This window comes from Acanthochromis polyacanthus, chromosome 11 (assembly GCF_021347895.1).
Source record: "Acanthochromis polyacanthus isolate Apoly-LR-REF ecotype Palm Island chromosome 11, KAUST_Apoly_ChrSc, whole genome shotgun sequence".
Taxonomy (NCBI): Eukaryota; Metazoa; Chordata; class Actinopteri; family Pomacentridae; genus Acanthochromis; species Acanthochromis polyacanthus.
This window is the reverse complement of record NC_067123.1, coordinates 34,570,933-34,598,639: the sequence shown is the minus strand read 5'-3', so window position 1 is coordinate 34,598,639 and position 27,707 is coordinate 34,570,933. Positions and strand designations below refer to the sequence as shown.

The following is a 27,707-nucleotide window of genomic DNA, read 5'->3' as shown; positions in this document are numbered from 1 at the left end:
TAAGTTCACAACAACACAACATGTGAGGGAGTGAAAAGCAAATGGGTGTTAGTAAAATAAAAAATAAATAGAGACCCTTGCGTCTTCAGAACATGGGTCTAGCGCGGCTAGGCTAACAAAGAACGCCTGAACATGTCAAACCGGTTCCATAGTAGAACCATCATTGTAAAAACGTCATAGTATGGTGTGTTGCTCAAAGAACATTACGACCGGCTGTCTAGGGTCGCCGAGGAGCAAAAACAGGGCAAACACTGGTTTCCAGGGGATTAGGAGGCTATTTATTTGAAAGGGTATGTTTACAACAACACAACATGTGAGCAAAAAAATCACAAAGTCTGTCTTTAGTTCAGCTGAAAATATTAGTTTTTGTCTTTTTTATGGACCAAACTTTTCAGGAAAGAGATGAAGAATAATTAAAGCTCTCATGTAGAAGTCCAACTTCTTTTGCATCCTTGTGGAGAGTTTAATCTTAGAGTTTGTAAAGCTGTTGAGTTTTGAGAGTCACATGGATTGTTTTGACATTTAATAATCAAGTCCTGAAATAAAATTACAGTTGTGGATTTCTGTCATTTAGTCTGGACTGAACAAGTAACAGCAGCATGAATCTCAAACATCATTATGAGGAGTCTGGATTGAGGTTTCTCACTTGATAATGATCAAACCTTGAAATTGAGGTTGGTTTAAAAGAATATCCTACCTTAAATCTTTGAATGTTGACCAGAAAGGTTGGTTTCAGGAAGTATTCCACCTACAAGGTCCTCACACATCGACCTTGGAGGAACATTCCACCAAAAATCCCTGGACATGTACCTAAAATGTTGGTTTAACCGAGTATTCCATCCAGAATCCTCAAAGAGACCTGAGGCGCTGGTTAGAGGGAATATTCCACCTAAAACCTCAAATATAGACCCAAAAGAGTGGTTTAGAAAAAAGCCTTCAATGTAGACCAAAAAAGTTAGTATGGAGGAATATTCCACCTGAAATGTAGACCTGAGAAGTTGGTTTGGTAGAACATACCATCCTAAACTTCCTTAAATGTAGACAGTTTGGAAGAAAATTCCACCTAAAATCCTCCATTGTAGACCTTAAAGGTGAGTTTAATGGTGTATTCCACCTAAAATTCACGACTGTAGACCTTGGAGGCTGGTCTGATGGTATATTCCACCCAACATCCTTGAACATAAACTTGAAAAGTTCGTTCAAAGGAATATTCCACTGAAAATCCTTCATCCATCCATCCATCCTCTATACACCGCTTTATCCTCACTAGGGTCGCGGGGGGGCTGGAGCCTATCCCAGCTGACTCGGGCGAAGGCAGGGGACACCCTGGACAGGTCACCAGTCTGTCACAGGGCTACATATACAGATGAACAATATACAGGAAGCCGGAGTGCTTGGAGAAAACCCACGTATGCACAGGGAGAACATGCAAACTCCATGCAGAAAGATCCTGGGCCCACCCCGGGATTTGAACCAGGGATCTTCTTGCTGCAAGGCAAAAGTGCCAACCACTACTACACTGTGCAGTCCAAAAATCCTTCAATGTAGACCAAAAAATCTTGGTGTAAAGGAGTATTCCACCTTAAATGTAGACCTAAAGGAGGGTTTGGAGTAATATTCTACTAAAAAATCTTCTAATGTAGACCCAAAAGTTTTATCTGATGGTATATTCTACCCAACATCCTGGAACATTTACCTAAAAGGTTAGTTTAGTGTTTTTTTTCCCCCAGAAGAACCCTTTAACATTGGGCTTATTGGTATATTCCACCCAAAATACTTGTACATGTACCAAGAAGTCAGTGTAAAGGAAATGCAGAACTAAAAGGATTGTTTAAAGCAGGGGTGTCCAAACTTTTTGCAAAGAGGGCCAGATTTGATAAAGTGAAGATGCCTGGGGGCCAGTACTTCCTTCTGATGTTTTTTTAAGCACAAAAGTTACATGCAAATGTACACCATTTTAAAACAATTTTCATTGTCACAATTCTCTTTATTTTTCAAATGGCAGTGTAACCAAATATAAGCCACTCAAGCAGACATGAACAACTCTAAAAACACAAGTCTACCTTTAATCCATATCTGGAGAGTCAGATAACATTGAACTGTATGGAATATCTTAAATTTCCATGAGTTTGATAAATATTTTTGCCTCATGAACATTTTAAACAGGAGTTATATGTAATGCAAAGTTGTCTGTTATCATTAAAGTTTAAAACAAGTGAATTTTGCTCTTGTCTTTTACAAGATCTTTCAGAGAGTAATAGTTTGTGTCACATCTACAGGTACACAACATCAACAGTTATAACCAAATCTTATTCAAGATGTGTATTAAAAAAAAAGTGCCATAAGTCCAAGTGCATAAGTATGCTGTTGGCTTTTCACTGTTAATAGTGACAGATGTTACCATTCAAAACATTCAGTTTCAGATTGAACAAGAAACCAATAACTTGCTGACACTTATGAGAAGGGTGGTACTGAGATTTGGATTTCAGTAAAGAGGCCAGGTCTGGTTTGCGGGAAGTGGTTGAGATACGTAAAATGTCCCGTAAGTGAGAGTCACTTAGTCTTGACCTCAGTCTGTTCTTGTTTAAGTTCATGACGATGTCTGCTCACACAAATATGTGGAGCCGAATAGGCTCAGCATTTTCTTGGGAAATACTCGCATTTCTGGAAACCTGCCTTTATCCAGCTGCCCATAAAAGTCAACAAGAGAAAGCTGCTGGTGCTTACCGCACCGCTCATCATCACCCTGCAGCTCAATGAGCTCCAGCTGCAGCTGTGGAGGAGCATCATCAGGGTCTACGGAGAAGGGAGAAGAGAAAAGCCACATGTCCTTTTCAATAACTGCAAAATCCCGAAAGCGTTTGTTAAATTCCATAGAAAGAGATGCGATAGCTGTTGCAAAACTCATCATTTGCGCACCGATGTTGTCCTGTGGGAAACTGTCGATGACCTCTTTCAAAGCTGAAATGTGCGCGGTACAGGGCTCCGTTTGGGACAAGTGTCTCTGGAAAAGTTGCAGCTTGGTTCCAAAGGCCTTGATGTGAGCGTACCGCTGGCTCACCACTGCATCTTGTCCTTGCAAATTAACATTCAGCGCATTCAGATGCTTGGTTATGTCAACCAAAAAAGCCAAATCTGCCAGCCATACAGGATCAGACAGTTCTTCCATCGGTTGCCCCTTTTCACCCAAAAAACGTCCAATTTCCTCTCTGAGAGAGAAAAATCGCGGCATTGCGGACCCCTGACTTAGCCACCTCACATCGTTGTGATATATTACGTCTCCGTATTCAGCCTGAATGTCAAGCAAGAACTGCTGAAACTGTCGGTGGTGTAGAGCTTTAGAGCGAATAGACTTGATTGCCTTTACCACTGATTTCACAACATGATCAAATTTGAGATGTTTGGCGCAGAGAGCCTGCTGGTGAATTATACAGTGAAGTTTAATAGCGTTACCTCCTTCTTCACTGACTTTATTGCAGATCAGTGTGGACAATCCACTTCGCTCACCAGCCATGGCAGACGCACCGTCGGTAATGATCCCAGAAACTTTACTCCATGATAGTTTTAGATCATCAACAACTTCACAAACAGAAATGAAAAAAATCCGTTCCTCTGGTTTGGCCTTTAAGGCTTTGGAGGTCAAGCAGCTCCCCTGTTACGTTCATGTTGTCATCAACTCCTCTTAAAAAAATCAAGAGCTGTGCACTGTCAGATGCATCGGTGCTTTCATCGCAGGCTAATGAGAAATAATCAAAAGCCGCTCCCCTTTCCCCCAGTTGTCTCTGAATATCTGGTGATATGTCCTCGACTCTCCGTGCCACAGTGTTAAGTGCCAGGCAAATATTCATAAATTCTTGCTTCTTCTCGGCGCAAACGTTCTCCAGCATTTTCATGACAGAGTCTTTGATAAATGTACCTTCAGTAAAAGGTTTCCCATGTTTAGCTATTAACATGGTCACTTCGTAGCTTGCTTTGGTGATACTTTCCTTTGACTCACAGACCCGCATGAAGAATCGCTGTTGTGATGCCAGAGCAGCTTGGAGTTGGTTCACTTTTTCAGCGCGGTCACTCCCTGTTAGCTTGTCATATGTGTTAGCATGTTTAGTTTGGTAGTGTCTCTTTATGTTAAAATCTTTAAACAAGGCAACAGTCTCTTCACAAATAAGACAAATGCAATTGCCTCGATCTTCAGTGAAGAAGTACTGTAATTCCCATCTTTCCTGAAAGTGGCGGCCCTCACTGTCAACTTTCCTCTTTTTCTTTGCAGTCACCATTGCAGCAATGATCAGAGAAGTGTTCGCCAAGGATGCAGAGCCAGATAACATTAAAGTGGTGCTGCCACCATGTGGTGAAAGGAGGAATTACATTTTAAGTTTTGTGATTTATTTATTCTGTTAGACAGTGCTAGCGGGCCATAAATAATACATTATAAGACCGAAGTTGCGGGCAGTATGAAATCCTACCGCAGGCCGTGATTGGCCCCCGTGCCGGACTTTGGACATGCCTGGTTTAAAGGAATATTTAAATGTTTATTTTCATTATTTAATAATCTGTTATCAGTCAGAACCTTGGCAAACTTATTTTCATCAGTTTTTTTAGTTGAAGTGTGGTCCAGTAGAAGTCCACGTAGTCTGTGTTGGCTTTCAACTGCAGCGACTGGCCGCCATCAGATGGACCGGCTCGTCCTCATAGGACTCCTCCTGTAGCCTTGAGGGGACCACAGGAACATTCAGCAGCTGTTGGAGTTCTTCTTGTCAGGCTCGTGGGAGAATGGCTCTGAACTCTTGTACTCGTCTTCTCCGGGACAATCTAACAGCCTAAACTGTTAACAGCAGTGTAAAGAAGCAAACACACAGACATTGATTAGGACTCAAACTAGATTTATTTTAGAAAACAAATCAATTTAGAGGCATTTGTTCACACATGTGGCTGAATAGGAGGCCATCCAATCAGATTCGAGTCAACTCATGTTTTACTACAAATACATGCAATAATAAATATATACAATGGCTGGTTGCTAGTTTATTCACTATTAATGTCACTTTATATACTGGACTGAAATTGAGCAGTGGAAAAAAGAAGGAATTTAATGAAATTGTGGAGATTCAGAGAAGTAATATTGCACAATGTTAAGTTAAGTGTGGTTTAATTCAAACCAGCTGAACGTTAAACTTCAGTGCAGCTGAACGGGTTTCAGTTAACCTTAAAGTATAAAATAACTTTTTTAAAAGTTAAAATACACAGCAGAGAAATACAGGTTGAGAAGTTCAGTCTAATAATGATGGACAGCTGCGGCAGCAACTAACACAGGTGTTCAGCGGTAATTAACACAGGTGTGTTAATTAGCCCGCTAGCTAACTTCGCCGCTTAGCTAGCTAACTTCGCCGCTTAGCTAGCTAACGCATCCGGACCAACTGCTCAAACATGACAAAACAAAACTCTTCACAAGTCGCTGACTTAACATACAACAAAACAGTGCTACCGGTTAAAAGTATTTATCGTCTTACCGTGTTTTACTCCAAAAACAAGGTCAACAGCAGCCAGAAATGTTACTCGGCGTGCCAACCATAGATATAGAAAACTGGTTACACTAGAACGCTGTCTTCTATATATATCTATGGTCTGAACAATCACTGCTCTCTGGCTCCGCCCCCTCCACACTTGCTGATGACCACTTCCGGTCTCAGAAAATGAAAAAACAGACTTTAAAATTTCTGTCTCTTCCTGATTTTAGTTTTTCTTCTAAATATAAAATGAAAATCAAAGCATTTTTAAAAATTTTGTATATCCCTTTTTGATCATTAAAAGGAAAAACACATTGTATTTAAATTTTATTTTTTGTATTTTAAAAAGAAAATCAAATAACCACTCATTTTTTGTTTTTCAATACCCATTTCAGAACGGAAAATCCAATTGCCAAAATTTACATGGACCACCTAAAAAGTCAGTTTAAGCTTCATTTTAGCTGAAGAAAAATTCTAATGTTAGTTTCTCTGCCATTTTCATAAAAGTCTATTTTTACATTTCAGCTGATTCAAAATTGAAATGTTACAATATTTGTTCTTCATTATTGTGCGCCAATGTTTTGCTCCACATTTAAGAAAATTACCAAGAAAAAACCTTTTCAAAAAGCTGCCATTGTTTCTCTGTTGAATTACATCTGAATATTTTTTTAAAAAAATGTGAAATTGGGAAACTGTAGTAAACTAGCTTAGCTTAGTACGAAGACTGAATGAAGGTTGAAACTGGCTCTGGCTGCAAAAGCAGCCTTCCACCACCTCTAAAACTCATCAAATAACATGGAACACATATAACAATTTTGTGTAAATTTACTGTTTTACATGTGGGTATGTGCCAGACTGTGTTCTTGGGGCCTGGTGCTGTTCTTGCATCAGTTTTTGTGCTATGCTAAGCTAACTGGTTCTCTGCCTGCAAATGAATAAGCACATTTCTCCAAAGCATTTCTTTAAAGAAGTCTTTACAGATTTTATTTTCTTTTTTGAATACGTAAGGGTGCCAAAACAAGCTGAAAACACAACATCAACAGCTTTTTATCCTTTTCTAAAGATGCCATGGCTAATTTGTTAGCAGATTCTTGCCCATTTACTCATTTAGCAACATTCATTATTAGCCTTAATTTGAACTAGTTGTTTCAAAATTTATATTCTCTCTCCTTTTGCTTCTGTTTTTGGACTCTTTGAAGAAATTTCTAGCTGTTTAGATGCTATTTTGTCTCATGTTCCCCAGGTTGTTGCTAATTTTGTCAGTGAACCAAAACAGTAAAGCTGATTAGATGGTAAGGATGGTAAAATTGTTCATTAGCGCTGGGGAAAACTGTTTTGGGTGATATTATCTGAGAGTTTGTCACTTTGACTCCTTTTAACATGATACAGAATCATTAGGCACACTGTTAATATAACAAAAATAATTAGTGCAGCTGTAATGTTCATCAATCTAATTTTAAGGTTGCCTATTTAAGACCAGATCTGGATTTAGACAGAATAGTGGCACCTCCTCCGCAATGAGAGAGACACTAAGATGTTCTGGGGCTGTTTATTTGGATTTTTAATCCACTGCTGTACTTTATTGTGCTGCAGCGCTGCGAAAAGATACCCCAGGCTGTCTCTAAAATTTTCACACTAACATTTTCATCTTTTCTGATTTGTTCCTTTCAGATTTTATAGTTAGTGGAGATCTTAAACAAAAAAATTATCGCCCATGTTCAGCTTTTACTACAAAACCAATGCAGACAGAAGCCTCCATTATAATGTAACGTAAGCCTTCAATCCAAAACCTGTTGAAGTATTTAAAATAACAGATCCTCAATTAGAGATTTATTAATTTATTTAAATCACTCGGAAAAATCACCTGAAAAATGAATACATTCCCTTTGTTCAAACAAAACAAATCATATCAATCAAGTATACTTACACTAATAATAATAATTACAAGCGCAATCATACCTACAATAACTACCATTATAAATAAAACTACCAACATTAAACATCCACCATACAACATCAGGGGACTGGAGGGTATGGCTTATCAATGGGGCATGGCTTATTTTAAAAAAAAATATCAAGTAAATTAAGGTATTACATCCAGTAGGCCTAATTCAAGTCAGAAATCCCACCAACTATATATATTTGTGACACAGTAGGTCAATTGTGCAGAATAATAGCTGCCAAGAAAAATATTTAGTTTCATTCCAAAACGCTATACATCCATTTTAGAAACATAAATATGTCGATTGATGTTAAATACCCTTATTTAAAATATACAAGATATATATCGCTTCATTTATTAGGTCCTGCTTTAGCTGCGGCAAAGCGGCAGTTATTCCCCCTTGGGTCAACAAAGGTTCATACATTGTCTTAAAATGTGATAATTCTGGAAACATAAAGCTCTTCTTTAATAATATCTTCTATAATATTCTTCATCAACTTGTACTACAGTGGGACATTTGTCACATTTTTCATTTGGACCAAAAACAGAAAATTCTGGTTATATAACGACTAATAAAAAAAGAGAAGGTGTAAATGAAACCATAAACGGATGAGATGAGGGCCAAGAGCCGACCAAAATAAAAACAGAGCAGTTGCATGTAGCATTTAACTGTAATGCTCATTCGCCAAAAACATTTGCGTTTTCGATATTTTATGCATTTGGCTTTAAAGATATTAAAAGTTATCTCTGTGTTCCTTGTAACACCTGAGAGTCTGACGAATACCTGGAACACAGCCATCCCATAAATAAAAGCGAGTGACTGTGATGGTAACGGCACTTAAATACAATATTAAACAGGACAAACTTTAGAAATGGCCCCGTGGTTGCAAATGCTGCACACAGGAAATCAAAAAAAATAGCAATAAACAAGCAACCAAAAGTTCCACCTGACTTTTCCGTCTGGTTTGAAGCAAAACTCTAACTCGTTTGTTAGTATTGTCTCTTAAATAAAAAGTAAGAAAGCATCCTCTTGGATCAGATAATTCCAACAGAAAAGGGTGATGAGGACATGATTTCAGAGGTAGCACACTGTACCACTGCAGCTAATACAGAGAAAGGTTCAATAATACATGGGTATATTATATATTTTTATGTCTTTAAAAACATTTTTCGTAGAGATTATGGATTGCAGCTTCTCGTGAAATAAAAACCGAGGTGCAGGTATAACATTTCAAAATACTGTATTGCAATGCAGGCCAAATAAATAAATTAACGCATATTTCCAAAAAAAAAAAAAAAAAAAAAAAAGACTTAAAACTGCAATCCAGCATTGTTGAAAGCACCACTGCTATTTTGGTTACACAACATAGGCGAGCTTTTAGAGAGATATTCGTCATATTATTTCATCTGGAACAGAAATGTGCTATTCTGGGAACTTAATCAGCTCTCATCCCATGAACGCAGTCACTCCATAGCACTGTAGTTTCTGGATTGCAGCATTAAGAGTTAGAATACTATAGGAATCTTTTTTTTTTTTACCACAACTTCAACATGCCTGAAGGCCTACCCTTGATTTGAATACATTTTACATATAAGAATAGATATACATTAAGCTATTTTATACATTTCTGGTAACATAAACATTTAACTTTGTATCATTGATATTTATCTTGAAAGAAAATGTCTTTTTAAAGGCAAGAGGTTAAGATAAATTATATCAACCATGAAATCTGTAATGTAAATGATTCTGACTAACGTACAGAGTTAACCAACACACTGCTTATTAATTCATCACCTGACTACAAAATAAGGACATGTATTATACAAATTTTACAGGGGTTTTATTTATGTATTGGCTTGTTATTTTGGGCCCTGTGGCACAGACTGTAAGGCAGTCAAATCCTATGCACATATACTACATTATCCCTGCTTGTAGATTTCCTTATTGTTTCGTTGTTTTCCCCGTCTCTTTCCTCATTTTTCCCTCTTTCATGTTGTATAATGCAAAAGGCTGAATGCCACACTCTTCTGAAAAAAAACGGAAGAGTCAGCAGGTTAGATAAAAAAAAAAAAAAGATGCCTTCCAATAAGAAAGCCGTGTCAAAGTTGTCTGGTTTTTTTTTGTCTTTTTTCTTTTGTACATTAGTATAGTATCTGACAGCAAAATCGACTTACTCGTCCTTGCATTTAAAAAGCTCATGCAGAACTGTTGCACATCTATGCTTCAGAAACATTAAACACAACAGATGAGTATTCCACTACTTGCTAGAATATGATTTGTTTCCAGGCGCACATCTTGTTTATAATCAAAGTTATTAAAATTTATGTATGTACCAACGTTTTCAAACCAGTGTTACAAAGTGCTGTACAGCGAAACTAACACAAAAACGCTAAAAGACCTTTTAATTTCAAGTTGGTTTATTACTTTTGAGGCTTTGCTGGTTTAGGCTGCCTTTAAGACCAACGCCGTCTACAAATAACCATTTTCACTCTGGACCTGCTTGTTTTGTTAAATAATTGCTAATTAGTTATTAATTGAGAAGCTGGAGCTATAATTATTTTTTGTATAGTGCTTCTTAAATCACTTCTACAGCTACCCTGTAATCAAAATGGTCCCCACTTCATTTTGTTGAAAAATTAAATGCTGCATTTTTGCAGTTTTCACTAGAAAGTATAGCTTTCCCGAGCTGTCAGGAGCACTCTTTGAGGAATTTATGAAAGCATAACTTAAGTAACATGAAATTTAAGTAAAAACGTGATGTTCCTTAAAAATGGTGGCACCATTATAGCAAATTAGTGCTGCAAATTTCATAGATTTTCAGTCCCGTTTGGCACAGGTTAAGCTTCCCATAATGCAACGTCTTTTTTATTAGAATGGAAAACGCTCACGTCTCCCAAAATACACACTGTGTCACAGTCACTGTGACATGATAGTCTCAGTATGCCAACGGATTTAGTCCCATGCTGAGTAAATTGACAAATTTTGCCACAATTTTTCCTCCATTTCGGGTCTTCATGTTACCTCTGAAGCACTTTGTATCACCGCTTTGAAATGTTCTATATATATTTGATCATGATATTTACTATCATCATTAATATTATTACAAAATGAACAAAAACACATTTTAATCTCGGATAACTTTTGTAAAGTATTACCATTGTTAAAAAGATTTTGTAGTTTTAAGAAATACTTCTTCTATACACCCAAAGTGAAGGCTCTACACCGTGTGCTGAAGGAAACCAACAAGAGGATTCAGATTGTACTTAAAGCAGTCATAAGCTGATTGTAGGACTCGTTTGGTGTCTTTTCAGGTGGAATGGCTGTACTATAAAGGATGTAAAAATCATAACGATAACCACCTTTGTAAGTGAAAATATCTCTGCAATGAGAATATGTTGCTGGATGATTTCATCAGAGCCAAATGGTACAATAGGTCTTTGCTTGGGCCCCACATCTGAGGATCAGAGATGGCAAATGATTTAACGACATGCTTGTTGCTTGTCACAGGCGTCAGCCTGAAGAGATATTGTGCTTGTGTCAAAAGCATTTTCTACATTTTTTTCTGCAGCCACCTGAAAGCGCTGCTTGCAGCAGAGAAAATCATGGATCCATCTTCATCCCCAGTGTTTTACACGCCTCTTCTCGCTTTTTCCAATTAAATAAAGAAACTCATTAGGTGCAGTATTGCCATTGTTGTGGCACTGGCTTATATTTCAGCCAACATGTGCAGAAGATTGGCTGCACACATCGGTTCTCACGCTAAGCTGATTGTCAAGTTCTGGTACAGGCTAAGTTTAAATATGTGCAAAGTCTTTTTGAGAATGCGGTGAGATGATGCCTCCAGTAGTCCTGCTGGATCCACTGCAGAGCTTTGTCTTGATGGGGTTTGTCTTGATGAGCACTCGAATCAGTCTTCTCACACACGAGTGACCATCATGAACTCTGGTCACTTTGGAACTGGCAGTCAGGATCCTGGGTGGCCACCATAGACCTGGCTGATAGACTGAAGGGACAGAAAACAGACGCAGTTACTTCTTTTTTCAATTTACAGCTTAGTAAAAGTGAACGTGAACAGTTCCACTTTTTTTTTGCAATATATAATTATTCACTTTCCTGCTGAGAGTTAGATGAGAACACTGATGTCTGCATGGTAAATTCTGATTGGCCGATAGTGATGCAGATGTTTAAGAATTGGGGGGAAAAAAATAAATCGGCTATTATTAGATTTTCTGAAGCATGGTTCTGTCTTAGAGAGTTTTATGGGCAGGACTACGGTCTAAACCTGCACAGATGTTGCCTGTTTCTCTGAGACCATTGTACTGTATATGTTCGTGTAATTTTTTTCTATTTTATGTTATATTGACATTTTAGATATGCATGTTATTTCACACACCTTTTGCTTTATAGATTTTTTACATTTTAGCACGCTATATCACATATTTTGTACATTACATATTATGGATATTTTATGACCTAACTTTTAGTCTTCAGTACATTTTGGTGCTTTAGTGAATTGTTTTTGTGCCACATATGTTTCATGTTTAGTGTTACACGTGGGTTCTTGACAAAGACTTCATAGCTGTCAGAATTTCTTAACTATTAGCTGCGAGCGAAAGAAACCAGCAGAGATTCCAGGAACTTACTGCCCCTGCTAGTTCAGCACATAACCCACACATCAGCTTTTTGTGTGCAGATAAAACCGACAAGGTATAACATGTCAATTAGTCTGCTTTGCAGGTGCTGCAAAGCAGATTTGATACCTCTGGACAGAGCCGGACTAGCTGTTCCCACATTTTCCCTCTTTGTGCTAAGCTAAGCTAAGCTAACCGTCTGGTGGCTTCTCATCTAATTCTTGACAAGAAAGCAAATCAATGAACCATTCCTTTAAATTCCTAATTCTCCCATTAATCTTTGGGAGACACAACAAGTCTCTCCCATTCTGAAGAAATAACATTTCTCAACACTTTTATTGTCCAATAACGGCAGCGTTTGAACATAAGAGTATTATCACACTGTACTTCTGACAGTAATTTGAGCCCAAAAAAAATTTACGGCTCGCAGACTAATCCCGCTTAGCCATAATGAAACTGCTTTACTCGCCTCTAAATTGGGCTGCACAGTTTGGACGTTTATTCTCATCACTCGCTCGCGTTTGTTTAAGAAATCTGGTGTTAAAACAGTTTCAGCCTCACAGCAGGCCGGAGGAGAAACATTTCTATGTGCGGTCTGTGTTTTCAAGTGGTACTTTTTTGTCTATTTGCTCTTGATGCTGAGAGCTGGAAGAGAAGGTGACAGTGTATTTCAAGGATAGCAAATGTTTCTCCTGAGTTATTTCGGCATAAACACGGCACACAAGCACGCTCAGCCTCTTCACCTGCGTCACAATCCAGCCCACATGGTGCATTCAATGAAGCCGAGCCCTGAAGAATTAGTGTGACGCCGCTGGTGAGTCACGGTCAAGGTTTTTCTGAGGATGAATGCGTCCTGTGGTATAATAATAATCTTTTTGGTGGGAAATAATATTCAGCTTCTGCGTTGTAGACTTGCTATTCCTTCACAGTGGCACACCAGATTAACCTCTGAACATAAATCCAGCTCTTGATTTTGAGGATCAGTGCTGTTTTCATTCTCCCCCCCCTCAGGCATGTGTGGCAAATGGCGGAATGCTATTTCAGATGTGACAAATGTACTTTTTGAAAGATGGGAGTAGGTGACGGGCATGACAGCGGCAAACTTTTCCCCTGCACTGGCTTTGGCAAAATGCTCTGGATGTGATGCAAGAATGAAGCAAACGGTTTTAGGACATGACTGGTTTAGCGAATAGGGATGATAAAAGATGTAGACACAGGCACAAACCTGGTCTGTGAGGATTCGAGGCTTAATATCAGGAATGGCACCCCCTCTCAGCTCATCTTCCACAGCCATGAGTCTGACAACAGGGACATAGAAACAAACATACCGGTTGACAAAAATAGAACTATGAAGCCGGTGTTCTTCAAAAAAATTTACTGTAGGATTGTGCGGCCATATGATGATATTAAGTTCCTGACGTGTTTGCGGGCACATTCAGCTATCCTCAGAGCTCCCTGAAGCTGAATCTCAGCTGCCTTAAGAACTGTTGAGACAGTTAGGATTCAGCCGTTGAGATAGAGAACTTGTGAAATGAGAATGTGCAGGATAGTGAAGTGCGCACTCATCCAGGAGCAGGAGTTCTACCAAATGAGAGGACACGTGAGATCTGTGTATTGTGGTTTCAGAAAGGAATTTAACAAGCAATTCATTGGGTATAAATCCTATTTCTTTCAAGTAGGAGTAACTATGGTTGGATTCTTGGTTTCTTCTGTCTTGTATTGTCAAGTTATTGAAATAAGTGCTAATAAATCTACGTTTTATCCTAGATTTATTGAGCTTAATAAGTACGGTTTTAGTGTCAAGTTTGATACATTTAAAGGGATAGTCAAATGTTTTGGGAACTATGCGGATTTGCTTTCTAGTTGAGAGTTGAATGGGAAGATGCAGTTTGAATTTTTGATTATGAATAAATCTTCTTTATGTGATTATTTCATGTATTTTGTTTTTCCTAATAGGTTTCTTCTGGCTGTAAACCAAACATTTTTTTCTTCATCTTTTTAGTTTTTAAACATTTGCCACAAAGTCCTCAAAATGCCCAAAAAGATTCATACTCTCTCTGTAATCACTGGCAAAGCCCGTGTTTGTTACAAACAGTTCTTCTACTTGCTAGCAAGTTTATTTTCTTTTCTTCATTGGGATTTTGGAATCGCTTCTCTTTTGCGATTACATCCAGGTCTCGGGTTAGAAGGGATCGTCGCCATCTCTCTGGTGTAGTTTCCTCCACACATTTTTGATGTAATTCAGGTCTGGACCACTCCATATTGCTGATAGAGTTTTCTGGTAACCATTTCTTGAACACAAGGTCAAGAAACCTTGGTGGAACGTCAAATGCGGCCTAAGGCCAAGTTTTTCTGCAGACTGCCTGATGTTTTCCCCTAGAATCTTATTTTCCGCCTCTTTTCTCATGATGTCATGTACTTTGACAAGGTTGCCTGAAAAACACCCCAAAAAGATTACATTCTCAACACCATGCTTGATGATGGTCATGGTGTTCTGCAGGTTCAGTGCTTCTCTTTGTCGCTGTGTCGAGACACCATTTCCAGAGGCTTTCTTATTTGTCCAGGAGAGCTTTTTCAAAAGGTTAGGTGATCTCTGGTGAGCTTGTCTTGCAGAAGTAGAGACTCCTTAGTCGGCGTCAATAGAGACGAGCCTTGTGCGGCGTCTGCTGAAGTGGAACTACTTGTACTTGTTGACTTTGTTTTTCACTTTGGTCGCTGACACTTTAAAACACTCGGATATGGCTTTATAGCCTTTCCCCATCTTGTGAGCATGCACAATGCACAGCTTGAGGTCATCTATCAGCTTAGTGGTTTTAGCTCTGACGTGGAATTGACTGGTTAAAGAACCATGCATCAGCTGTTTTCAATTTACACTGTATCACAATGTAGAACATACTTAGAATTACCATTTGAAAATGCATCGAAACTGCATTTTCTGAAAACTTTGTGACATTTTTAGGGGTTGGGGAATAATTTTGGCCATAAACAAACAAATCATTTGTCATTATCATCTCTAACACAACACCTTGAACTTCTATTGTCAATTGTTTGTCATTTTCAGCCAGAAGGAACCTACTGGTCAAATAAAAATTCTATATATATCAAATCAAAATTTGGTATGGGTAGGAATCATTTTGGTTTTAACTATGTCTGCAGGTTAAAACTACCCTGTGGAATTTCTTAACACTTTTGTCACCAGGGAGGAATAAACTGATGAGTAATATCCATTGTTACTTACACATGCACGAAATCCATGTTTGCATTCAAATATTTTGCAAATTTTAACAAAATTTCCAGGAAGTCAGTGCCATTTAAGCTATTGCTGTCCTACAAAACTAAATTCTACCAAAATGACCCAATACTCAAAATTACTTTTTATGATACCAATCAATTTTACGTTTTGAATGGGGTTTTTTAGGATTTGTGTAGTATTATGGCTGTGATTGTACTAAAAAAATAACACTTGAAGAGTGCACCTAAACATGTTTCTTAATGTAATATACATGCAAATGTATGGGATGTCCGAAACCATTTTTCTACCACTGTATTCCCATCACTTTACATACATCTGATGTTTTGGTCTGCTGCTATTTTTAATCACTACAGCTCAGTGAAAGCCTGAGTGGCACTGAAGCCACATGCTGTGCATACGTGATGATTTCTTTTCTAACTTTGCTTCCATTTCATTTAGTTGTATTTTGTTTTGATCAGTGCAACATTTTATCCAGAACTTGTTTCTTTGCAAAATTCTGACTATAGGCTGTTGGATTTTTTGTTTGTTTATGTTTTTGTTGCATTTCCACTTAGATTTATTTATGTGCCAAACTCAAGTGGATGGAAACATAATGGTGCTTAATGGATATATGCAAATTCTTAAATCAATATAGACTGTGTTTGTTTATGGAAAAATTCCACAGAGTACCTTCAAGCACAGAGCTAAATCCAGGAGATAATTAGCTTAGCTTAGAATGAAGATGATCAACACATCTAAAGCTCACTAATTAACACGCAGTACCTCATTTGGTAAATCCACACAGAACAGAAATGTCAAAACAATATTTGTGTCGTGGATTATAAGGACATTAGCAGACAGCAAGGCCAACTGTTTCCCCCTGCACGTGGTCTTTATGCTAAGCCAACACTAACTGCCTCCTGGCTCATATTCTTCTCATTAAACTCTCTGTAAGAAAGCAAATGGCATATTTTCCAAAATGTTGAACTATTTCTTTAAAATCTGATCGATGTGACATAATGCAAGTTGCATTTGTGCGGGAAACTGGGAATCATACTCCAATCATCTTTTGTGGTGGTCTTAAAGTTAAGTAAAGAATAACTTATGATGCTTCTTTGAGTTCTTTTAAAAATGAGTGATGCTGGAGACCATTTTTACCACTTTCACTTTGCACAAGATTTCTCTTTAGTAATGTTTTACTTCTTATATGTACTGATTTTGTGAAGCTCTCAGTTGTTGTTGTTGTTGTTGTTGTTGTTTTGATTTGGTACTGTTCAACATCAAAGGTTGCCCATAAAATTGCTTTGTTTATCATCAGGGATACTCTGAGACATTTTTTGGGCAATAATGCAAAAGCATATATTGTAGCAACTCTAACATTTATTATATGGACATTTGTACATTACAGAGTAAATGTGTTTTGGCCCCGTATGAGCCAGCTGGCAGCCTTGGATCCTCAGCTGGATCACTTCTGGTCGTTCCAAAGTCGAGGCTTGAATCTAAAGGTGACCGAGCGTTCTCCATCAGGACCTCGACTTTGGAACGACCTGCCTGAGGAGAAAAGGCTTGCAGAGTCAGTAATTAGGAGTTGCCTCAGCACACTGGATATATTCTGGACCTCGACAACATCATTAATGAAGGAACTTTACACTTTGTTAGCTAATGCTGTATGTTACAAAAATGAATATAATGCCTTTTTATTGTTCATAATCTGTGACCGAAATGCTTTTAATTCAGCTTTCAAGGCGTTGAAATCCTCTGATTCTTACGAGCTGTGTTGAGCCACTACCTTACTTGTATTTTTGGAGTTTTTCCGCCCTTCAGGTTAAAATTACTCGAGTAGTTTGACCTCTTACCTTTGCATAGCAGCTTGAGTGAGGCTGTTTATTGAGAAATGTTGATGAATCTGCAGGAGCTCTGAAAAAGATGTCTTGGCTCATGAGCAACCCCAATATAATGCTTTTTTGAAAAAGAAAAATAGTGTGTACTTTAGGAATTTGGTCACTATTAGCTTTGTGGATTTCTACTTTTTCAGGACACTTTAAAAAATATCACCATCTAAATGCTAATTTCAGATTGTTGCAGTTTAAGCAAGGAAGATGGCGATGCTAATCAGTTTTGCTTCATCACTCATCTATGCAAGCTAATGGCACCTCACTTCCATTGGTGGAAAAATGCTCATCTTAAAAGCAAATATGTTTTTTAAACATAATTATCATAAAACTGTAGTAGCCGACCAGCATCAACTACTGTAATAATGACGTTTAAAAACCTACATGCTGTGATTTGCACCTCTTTGCACAGGTCTTTTCTAATTTTGCAGGCCCTAGCAACAGAGCTCCCTCCTTGATTGGCTGAGGCATTTGTTGTCACATCATACAAAACGCTGATCCCAGAACAACCACCACTTGGCAATATCTAGTATATAGTTAAATATAATTATAATATGGGACGTTACTTTAAAAAAATTCCAAAATATGTGCAATGTATAAGCTTTAACGGCTATTCAGAATCTTTGCTGTAAGTTATGCATTGTTCATGTGGAGAAAAACATCTTTGTGTGATAAATCCGGTGCAAAAGTCAAAACCAAACAGCAGCTGGCACAGCCTAATGTCTGCCAGTTCAACCTGAACACCAATCACCTGTTGATGATGCCTTTGATTTGGGAGTCCTTCTCCAACTGCTGCTGCTTGAGGCGCCGCTCGCTGTCGTCCAGCCGGTTCTGATACTGCTGCAGGATCTTGTTGGTCTGCTGCTCCTGCGTCAGGAGTCTCTGCTCATATTCTTCAAGTTTACGGTGAGACATCTTCAGCCGCTCCTTCAAGGAATGAATTTCTTCTTCGTACTCTCTTACCTGCAGAATAAATGAAATATTGTGACTTTACTCACGCTAGCACTGATATTCAGGAATATTCCTGGAGTGATGAGTGATTTTATCGCTGTAGACACAGCTCTGTTGTATAGCTCTGGTTATTCTCAGCAGCAAGTTTCTGTGCACACAAAGCTGTAGTGGAATTCTGCCAAGACTAAATGTGTAACCATCAACTTCAGTCTTGTGCTGTAAGCACTTCCCTACATTAGAAACATGTGTTGAAAATAAAGATTGTGTTCAACATAAGAAAAGTAACTCTGTGTAAAATGCATCTTAAAAGAGCATTTCTTATTTCAGTGACAGAAATATTGTATAAATATTGACTAAACTGTCAAAAATGAATACTGATAAAACATTGTCCCTCACATTGTGGTTTCATTGGCACCCCAGATTCTTCCTCATCTGACCCACACAAAACCTACCCAGGAATTAGTCTGATTCTTAGACCCTGTGAGCATTTACAACCCCATCTTCATTCCAAATCTATTTTACTATATTTTACCCCTAATCCAATCAGAGCCATTTAAATAGTTACTATCAGCCAATAACTGATGCCATTTTCCTAAATGATACACACTTCAAGTATTGTAGATTAGTCTACCTGGTTGCACCACCAGGTGGAGCCTCTAACTGTGGGAACCAGAGGAGGTGAGCCTCTTTCATGCTGGCAAGAGCTTTTGCCAGAGAGCATTGAAAGAGATAATTCAAGTCTGAATGGATTAGTACATAGCTTCTGTTTTCTAGTGGCATAAGAAGCGCCTATTTCTACAATTCTGCTATTACCCTGCCAAAGAATGAGGTGGAGTTATTTGACGATTGCCGTATGTTTGTCTTTCTGTGTGTCTGTGCGCAACATTACTCAAAAACAGACTGATGGATTTTGATGAAATTTTCAAGGAAGGTCAGAAATGACACAAGGACCGAGTGATTAGATTTTGGCAGTGATGCAGCTTATACTCTGGATCCACGGATTTGGTAAAGATGTCTGGATCATTGCGAGATAGCGGCATGGGAAGTGAACGCTATGTCAGCTGCCTGCTGACAATCACATGATTATGATCCTTCTACAAATCCACCGCTGTGGACTTATCAGGACTTATCTATAAGAAATCATACAACGGCTGAGTAATGAGTGCCCTTTTAAAGGGTTAAGTAAATTATTTCAATTTACAACACATGACTGTGGACGTAAGCAACGAATCACTCTTTGGTTCTTGCTAATACGACTGAGTTTAAGGTTGACTTGGTGAGTTCCGATAAAGATCTAAGATTTCAAAAAAAAACTATAGTCAAGTAGTTCAAATTCCTAGATCCGAATAAAACCAATGATTGTTAGTTGTTATCAGAAAAATTTTCAACTGACAAAAGAGTAATAAAACAGCTTTCAATTTTGAATAATGATTTTTTTTTAAGTCTACACAGATGTATTTAGCAAAATGTGTGACAGCGGATTTTTTATGCCCTACCAAATACCTTCTGGAGAGAAGTACATTAATAATACACAGGATCAAAATTTGTTTTCAAGAAGGTGAAAACTATTGGATTTTTTTTTTTTTTAATTGAAGGGACACTCAGGTAGCTAGTTCTTATTTGTTACTTTTATTTATTTATATTGCTATTACTGTAAAGCATGCAGCAACAACTGTTACAGTACAAGTCATCCTCAGGGTTTCGGGGATGTTCAGTGCAAATTTGAACCCAATCCAGTGAAAAATTAGTGAGGCTCACAAAAGCTTCAGAAAATTGAGAGTAGAGCTTTAGGATTTTGCAAGTTCCCACAAAAATAAGAAAAGTTTTTGCATTATTTTTTTGGCAAGTACAACCTGACCACTGAGATTTCTGATGATTTATTGGTATTAAATATTTGGTTTTGCAGTTGCTGGTATATGGAGTTGCCAGATCCTAACATTCTGAAATTTGAATTTCATTCTTTGCTCCAGAGTATCTCTTTTTCCTCCTCAAAAGAAGAAAACAAGAACAGTTTTTTGGCTGACACTAGCCTCAGGAGGCAATTCCTCAAAAATTTGTAAAGCTGGTAACGGATTCTTGTTGATCCTTGTAAATCTTCTAATTTCTAAATATTGGCATAGAAGTGTTGGAGAACTCAAACACTATTTTTACTCACATCCAGGCTTAGAATAAAAGCGATTTTTTTTTAGCCTTCTGCTAACTAAACAGAAAAAAGTGAGTGTGTCTATTTTTTTGAAGAGGTAGCAGAGAAATAACAGTGCCTACCCTCTCCAGTCGTGACTCATCCATACTCTTGGAGTACTCTTTCAGCTGACCCTCGCGGTCCGGTCGCAGGCTCTCGATGTCTGCAGAGAGATGTGGCATGTTGGACACCCAGGCGACTGTCCGCTCGTTCATCGCCGTAGTGCTCAAGGTCGACTGAGAACCCTGAAACAACAGCAGCGGAGAGTCGTGATTTCAGTTCTTCACTCACTCGGGAATTTTTCTCATTAGAATTCAAATAATTAAAATCTATCTCTATCTTAATGCAAAGACGTTATGTATTACCTGAAGCACTAAAGAAACCTGCCTCTTGTGTGCATCGTCTCATTCAGATACATGTGAATATTTCCTCTGCAGTTTGAGTGAACATTACCTGTTTATTGACAACTGGCTTGAGCAGATGCTGCTGCGGTGGCTGCAGTTGGGACTGAGGCTTCTTGGTGCTTTTCGTGGGTGTATCTGTGGACTCCTCTGCAGCTGCAGGCGGACCCTGGTTCTCTTTGGTGGAGCTCGTCTGGTAGGGGAGGCCAGGAGCTGGACTGTCTGTCACGGACAGCTGGACGTCCTGCTGCTGCTGGGCCTGCTGCTGCTGCTGTTGCTGCTGCTGCTGTTGTTGCGACGGCTGCTGAGCTTGGCGTGATTTCGGCTGACTGCCATGTAGGTTTGTGTCAGAAGAGTCGAGGAGGAGGTTCCTGCTCTGCGGACGGACCTTCGGAGGCGTGGCGGTGTTGATGGAGCGCTGGGACTTGAGGTGCTGCGGGGCGATGGACGTCTGGCGGACGGGGTGGACCGTTGTTGGAGGTGTGGCCAAAGAAGCAGGAGTTCCTGTACCGGTGCCTGTCTGAGACGCTACTCCCATCAGGTGCTGCTGCTGGAGAGACTCCTAAGAGTAGAGAAGAATTTGAAGCAAATGATTACTGAAAGCCACTATGTGTAATATTTGACTTTGAGGCCCCTTGTGGTAAAATCCAATAAGAAACAAAGGCAGGCAGCTGCTAACACTGGTACCCCCACAGAGATGAAGGAAAGCAACTGAAGTAATGCACTTTATCTTCTTCAAAAACATTGTAGAAGGCGTGTGCCATCCCAATTATTTAATACTGGAATCACAAAAATTCTTCACATACTGACATGGATGGAAAGATGAATCGAGGGACTGAAAAGACAACAAGGCAAGATGTAGATAAAAACAAATGTTACATTAGGTTCCACATAACAGAACTATTATTACTCCGCCAAGGAGGCAGAGCCTTGAGGGAGGTATATGACGATCTGCGTTGGTTTGTCTGTCTGTTCGCAACGTCACTCAAAAATGGATCAACAGATTTGGATTAAATTTTTCAGGGAAGTTCAGAAATGACACAAGGATCATCTCATTAGATTTTGGCAGTGATGTGCTTTATAGTCTGGATCCACGAATTTGTTAAAGATCTCTGTATCATTGCAAGATAGCGGCATGACATCATTGTAATTATGACAACAAATGATGATCACATGATTGCGATCCTACTACAAATCCACCGCTGCGGACTTATTGGGACTCTTAAGAAATCATAAGACTAAGGCAAGGTAAGTTTATTTGTATAGAACCCTTCATGTCCAAGACAATTCAAAGTGCTTTACACAAAACATTAAGAGCATTACAGTGACAGATAGTTAAACGATGTGTAGATTTCATGCATAGGCACATAAGAAAAGAAATGTTTTTAACCTGGATTTAAAAGTGTCTACACTTGGTGAAAGTTTCATCTCCAATGGCAGTTTGTTCCACTTGTTCGCAGCATAACAGCTAAATGCTGCTTCTCCACGTTTAGTCCAGACGCGGGCCTGGACTAGCTGACCTGAGTCCTTGGAACCAAGAGCCCTGCTAGGTTTGTATCCTCTGAACATATCACAGCTGTATTTTGGGCCTAAGCCCTTCTGGGACTAAGCAGCCTTGGTGTATTACTGCGCTCTCTGAGTGCTTTTCTTGTTTGGTAATGTAGCAAATTCAATCATGTGTTTATTATTGACTTCATAGTAGCCAGTAACAGGTGTTCCATTACACTAGGATTTAATTTTTTTTGTCTTTTCCATTAACCCTCTGAACCCTAAAATCTGTCAGCAGGTGTCAAATGCATCCTATTTCAAAAAAAAAAGTATGTAGTGTTTCTAGTGTATTTCACACCTGTGAGAACTTGGGAAAATATTTAACATGTTGATTTGAGTCAATTTTTCAGAAATAAATAAGAGAGAAAATTCCATTTGCATGTTTTAAATGAAATAATGTTCTTATTCATGTAAGTATAGCTGTGTTCTCTCTACTTTTTGTGCTGTTTCCACAGGGGTGCAGGACTTTATATTGCGTATTATTTGTGGAAAATGAGGCCACAGTGAGGAAAAATGTGACTGGTGCAAAAAGGTAGGAAGGATATTAGAGTCATCTCTCAATAAAATGTAATCCAGTGAAACAGCAGCACCTCAGTGTTAAAACATACTGATTAAATGAACGCCTCTATGACAGTGTCCAATCATATAAACACTGTAAAAACAGACTTAGCAGCAGGGCATCTAATTGCATTAGATTGGACAAATGCACCTGTTAGAGTGGACACAGTAAAAACCCACATAAGAAAGACACAAAAAATGGGAATGAGTGAGAAAACAGGTAAAAATAAAATTCAAATCTGCTGTTTTCAGTGGAACACTCATAAATACTCCTAAACTTTATATAAAAAAGGCACATCAGACTGGAAAGTTTTGAGCCCTTTGATTTTAAAAACAAACTTTGGGTTATGTGGTTCATAAAAACTGAGTGTTTTGTTTTGACATCAGCGGACCTGCCCCATGTCGACGTCAGAGGTGTGGACGTTCAGAAATCGGCTTTTGCCCTCAATAATTAGCGCTTCATCAAACAACAGCAGTGCAAATTGTGTAGACGGATGGATGGACAGATAATTAATTCATAAAGCAGTGTCCTGGCTACACCATCTGTATTAATAAGCAGGAGGCTTGTGATGTTTGTTCCATTAAGGCCCACGCAGCAGGACAGAAATAGATGGAGACTACATGACAGCATCATTAAACATTACAATATTACACAGACGAGTCATAGTAAACTTATCAGTGCGATAGATCAGCAGCTCAGCGGTGAACCATCAAGTCACAGCCAAAAAGTTCATTCCACGCCATTTGACTTAAAACTGTTTCACAAAATAGAAGAATCTTACTCAACTTTCAAACATGTGCCAGCTTAATTTAAGTTAAAAAGTGTTTAAGAGCCTTTTCTTGACTAAAAATGCTCCAACTCTGGCCTTTAGTATGGATTTTAAAACAGTTTGAACACAGATGGGTAAATATGTAAATGATGATGTGCATCTTTATCACCAGTTGTGACGCTTTTTTCTGCCCTTTTGACCGAACGCCCAATTTCCAGGCCTGTTGAAACAAGAACGCGCCGTATAATAGAGGTCAAGCACCCTACAAGTTTCAGCAACCAGGCGAGGGAATGATCCTGTTTCAGTGCGTTGTCTGCAGAATTACAAGCGCCCTTACGCTACTGTTACATTTGCATATTCTGCTGCTCAAGAGAGGGCCATTTTATAAACATTTCGTTTCAGACTGGAGCTTGATTCTGCAGCCTGACGATCTGTCTCAACACGGTGCAAAGTACACCAAGGATCTAATGGACTGCAGGTGCTAATCAGAATTCATCAACTCAGTCGAGGTGTTAAAATCACACTAAGAATAAATGGCAAAGCTCTAAGTATGTTGGGCAATTTGGCCTGGAATGTAAAAAAAACAAAACATCCAGGTGTTTTTAAGAAAACTTAGCTTGGTTGTGAAGCTCCTCATCAAGACATTCACAGATCTACTAGCAACTGTAAATTATAACGTATCCTGATGAGAACGAGCAACAAGCAACCTGCTTGGGTCTCTAAATGATTTTATTCTACGTGATGGGGAATCTGGGGAAACAAAAAACACGGAACAGTCTCATACTACAAAAATAAAGTCATCAGGTTCCTAATAAGCTAATAGTTCATTGTCACGCTCCAATGAAATCTCAATTTAAATGTAATGTTATCGAATGATCATTATTTATTACATACTATTTTTCTATTAATCATCTGAATGACAAAAACTCTTGGAAGGGCTGAAAGGCATGTTATTTTTTTTTTTTTATAAATTACCAAAGTAAAAAAAAGGTACATAATTTATCAGAACCTGAAACTGTAAAAATCACACGGTATTTGGACTACTCATCGGTGATATCTTGTTCTATCGGAAAACTGAACCAAATCTTAGCTTGAAAATGTGGTATTTCACCACATTGTTGTTATTCCATGTTTCATTTCAAAAGTTGCTACTAATGTGTAAAAAAACTAAAAATTGCTCCAAAAAGCTATTGGTGATAACCTTGCCAGCAAGTTGATTTCTCGCGATATTTGTGAGTTCACAAATCTCTCAAGAAACCATCTTGCTCCGCTCCCGCATTCACTGTTCATACAGAGCCAAGTTGGCACGGGCCAATCACGCAGCAGTATTCGTGTGTGGGGCGGGATATCCGGGTGTGAAGACGACACCAAGCGCCAGTAGATCAAAACAAACACGGCAACGGAGGACAACGATCGTGTAGATGCTGCTATTAAGTCAGTTTTAGCTGAATCTCCTATCGCTTCTTTGAAGGAAGAACAACGAGAGGCGCTTTGTGCATTTCTGGATGGTAAAGATGTTTGTGCTTTTTTTACCTACGGGTTTTGGTAAGAGTTTGATCTACCAATTGGCTCCTCTCGTTGTGAAGATCCCGTGATTGGCTAAAAACAAACCTGTCAGAGGCGGGACATACTGTTGCATTGTCCAATCCGTGCCTCTTTCCTCCGAACGGATTTACATGGAGCGGTCCCAGATTGATATTGTGGAGTACTATCAAGTGCTGCACAATTATTAATCTGGCTATTGCCAGGTTATATTGGTGACTCAGCTTGAATAACATGAATAACATGACAAACATTCAGGGATTTTTTGCCTACACTAGGCTGAACTGCAGGCTGTGTTTACACGAAGCAAATAGGCAACAAATAGTGAAATATCCATAGTATCTGGAGCCACCACACCTGTGCGGCACTTTGAAAAATGTCGTACATGTTAATCCCAGGTTTTTTAAAGTTTTGTAAAATACAGAAAGAAATTCAACTTCTTCTTTCTTCAGTTTATGTTAATATGACTTTGTCATACTGCATAAAAGATATTTTTCAATTCTCTATATTTCTAGCCATGGCTGTGCTGTTTCCATAGAGGTGCAGATCTTCAGTGAGTAAAAATAAACACCCAGAAACTGCTTGGGGTTCGGAGGTAATCTATGATGTCTTATGGATTTATGTTACGCAACACTGTGCCCAATGAAGCTTCTAATTCTTCTATACTTATTGCAAAAAGCACAAAATTTATTCTAAAGGATCTGACAGCTAAAAAACCACCACCAATAACAACAACAGCCCCAGCCTTTCTGAAGCACACCATCACAGCTGTTCAGATTTTAGGGTTATAATGTGGCTGGAATTTTTCAAAAATGTGACAGAGAGATGGTTTGAGAAAACGCTTCCAGATCAAATTCATGATGACTGTTTCAATAACTTCTATCAGCATGAAATTAAAGGACGTGTTGGTGCAACATAAGACTACATGATCTGCTGTACACACTTAACGGTTAAGGGTTTGTTTAAACTACTAACATCACCCTTACATAAAATAGATCTATGTTGATCACGGATCTTATTTGCCTGATTGTAGCTATATATGTAGATTACTTGTATTTGTGATAAATGATAAAGAGAGAATTAGAACATTGTTGCATCTCATTACAAACATGAAACTGTCGTTGTGTATGTGTGAAGAGAAGTGAGAGATTCATACCTGCACCTGCAGGGACAGCTGGTGCCAGGCATAGTCGTTGCTCTGATTCTGCCGGGTGAAATCATCACTGTAGCTGTGTGAGTGGACAATGCTGGGCTGCACCAGACTGCTCTGTGACCGCAGGGCAGACAAGTCCTCGCTGCGGGAGAAAGCGCTGTTGCCAAAGGCCGGCTGATAGTCGTGGTGGCCGTTCTCAGGCTCGGGGGCGAGGAGGAGGGGAGGGGGAGGCTGCTGGGACTGAGCTGGGGAGTTCTGGGCAGCCAGATGGAATAGCGGGTTCTGGAAAGACAGGGGGAAGTGCATGGCCGCTGCAGCCTGCTGCTGTTGCTGGGAGATGGATTCGGTGGGCCCCCCTACGTGGCCCATCTGGCTCAGTCTCAGCCCGGAGCCCGCTGAACCCGCCGGCAGGTGACGAAGAGGGCCGCCAAGGTTCCCGAAGCTGTGGCCAAGACCGGCGATGGAGGCCTGAGAGGAGGTGAGCATGTCTCCCACCGAGTTCAGGTTGGAGATACTGTTCATGCGAGAGTCCTGAAGGTCCATCATGGACACGCTTTTGTTGACACTGTGGACCTGAGAGACACAACGAAGGAAATGCAGTACTACAGTAGTTAAAACACTTTGGTCTTAGTTCTGCAAAGGATACGTTCTTAAAAAACCTCCTACACCTCTCCCATAACAACTATCTATTGAAGATTCCTAAAACGCTGTTGCCGTGGCAACACATCGTTGATATTACAAAGTAATTTTTGACAGGTTAAAAATGCTCAAAAGCTCGCCAAAATTAACAAACATATCTGGATCGGTAAACCATTGGAACCATTTCATATTTTAGGGGAATTTCACCTGATTGTGGCAAAATGGCTCTACAGCGCCATCTGGAACATTTCAAACATTTACTAAGGCCAGTGCATGTCATCCAGAGTTATGAAATTTGGTAGGCATATGTAACAGGTCAAGAGGCACAAAAATGTTGTTGACACACATGCCCAAAAACCAACAGGAAGTCGGCCATTTTGAAATATGTGTCATATTTTTGATGATTTTCAGTCATTTTTTTTTTTTACACATCTTCAAAAGCTATATACTCAAACAGGGTAACTCCAACAGAGCTGAAATTTGGCCAGGATGTACAGCAGGCATGGCTGATCAAAAGTTATCAAAATGCTCTGCAAAAGTCTGAGGGTGTAGAAATGGTGACCCCTGGAAATTTACAATTCGCCATGAACCAGGAAATGCTTTGTAACTGCCCTGAACATGATGTAATCTGTCTCAAACTTTACATGTATGATCAATGTCCTTCCCCGATCACATTCACATGCTGATATAACGCCATAGTCATAGCGCCGCCTGCTGGATGTAAGGAAATGTTCTAAAACTAGCTTGTACATGCTCCGATC

General features: G+C 39.1%; 2 protein-coding genes across 5 annotated transcripts in view; both read right to left on the bottom strand.

The window, feature by feature from the left end:
- Positions 1-27,707, bottom strand: part of vps72a (vacuolar protein sorting 72 homolog a) — a 113,550-nt gene that overhangs the window by 13,258 nt on the left and 72,585 nt on the right. The gene's annotated exons all lie outside the window — the stretch shown is intronic.
- The window catches only part of LOC110965309 (ras/Rap GTPase-activating protein SynGAP-like), a 75,511-nt gene continuing 55,130 nt past the window's right edge, over positions 7,327-27,707 (bottom strand). For 3 of the 4 annotated variants that reach the window (XM_022214343.2, XM_022214582.2, XM_022214426.2), the window contains 6 exons: positions 26,311-26,880; positions 20,789-21,298; positions 20,419-20,580; positions 17,954-18,165; positions 13,304-13,376; positions 7,327-11,450 (listed from right to left, as the gene is read on the bottom strand). In XM_022214343.2, coding sequence (XP_022070035.1) covers positions 11,412-11,450; positions 13,304-13,376; positions 17,954-18,165; positions 20,419-20,580; positions 20,789-21,298; positions 26,311-26,880 — 1,566 coding nt within the window. In that variant the 3' untranslated portion in view covers positions 7,327-11,411. The remainder of the gene's footprint in view (positions 11,451-13,303; positions 13,377-17,953; positions 18,166-20,418; positions 20,581-20,788; positions 21,299-26,310; positions 26,881-27,707) is intronic. The other variant, XM_022214504.2, reaches the window with a different exon arrangement.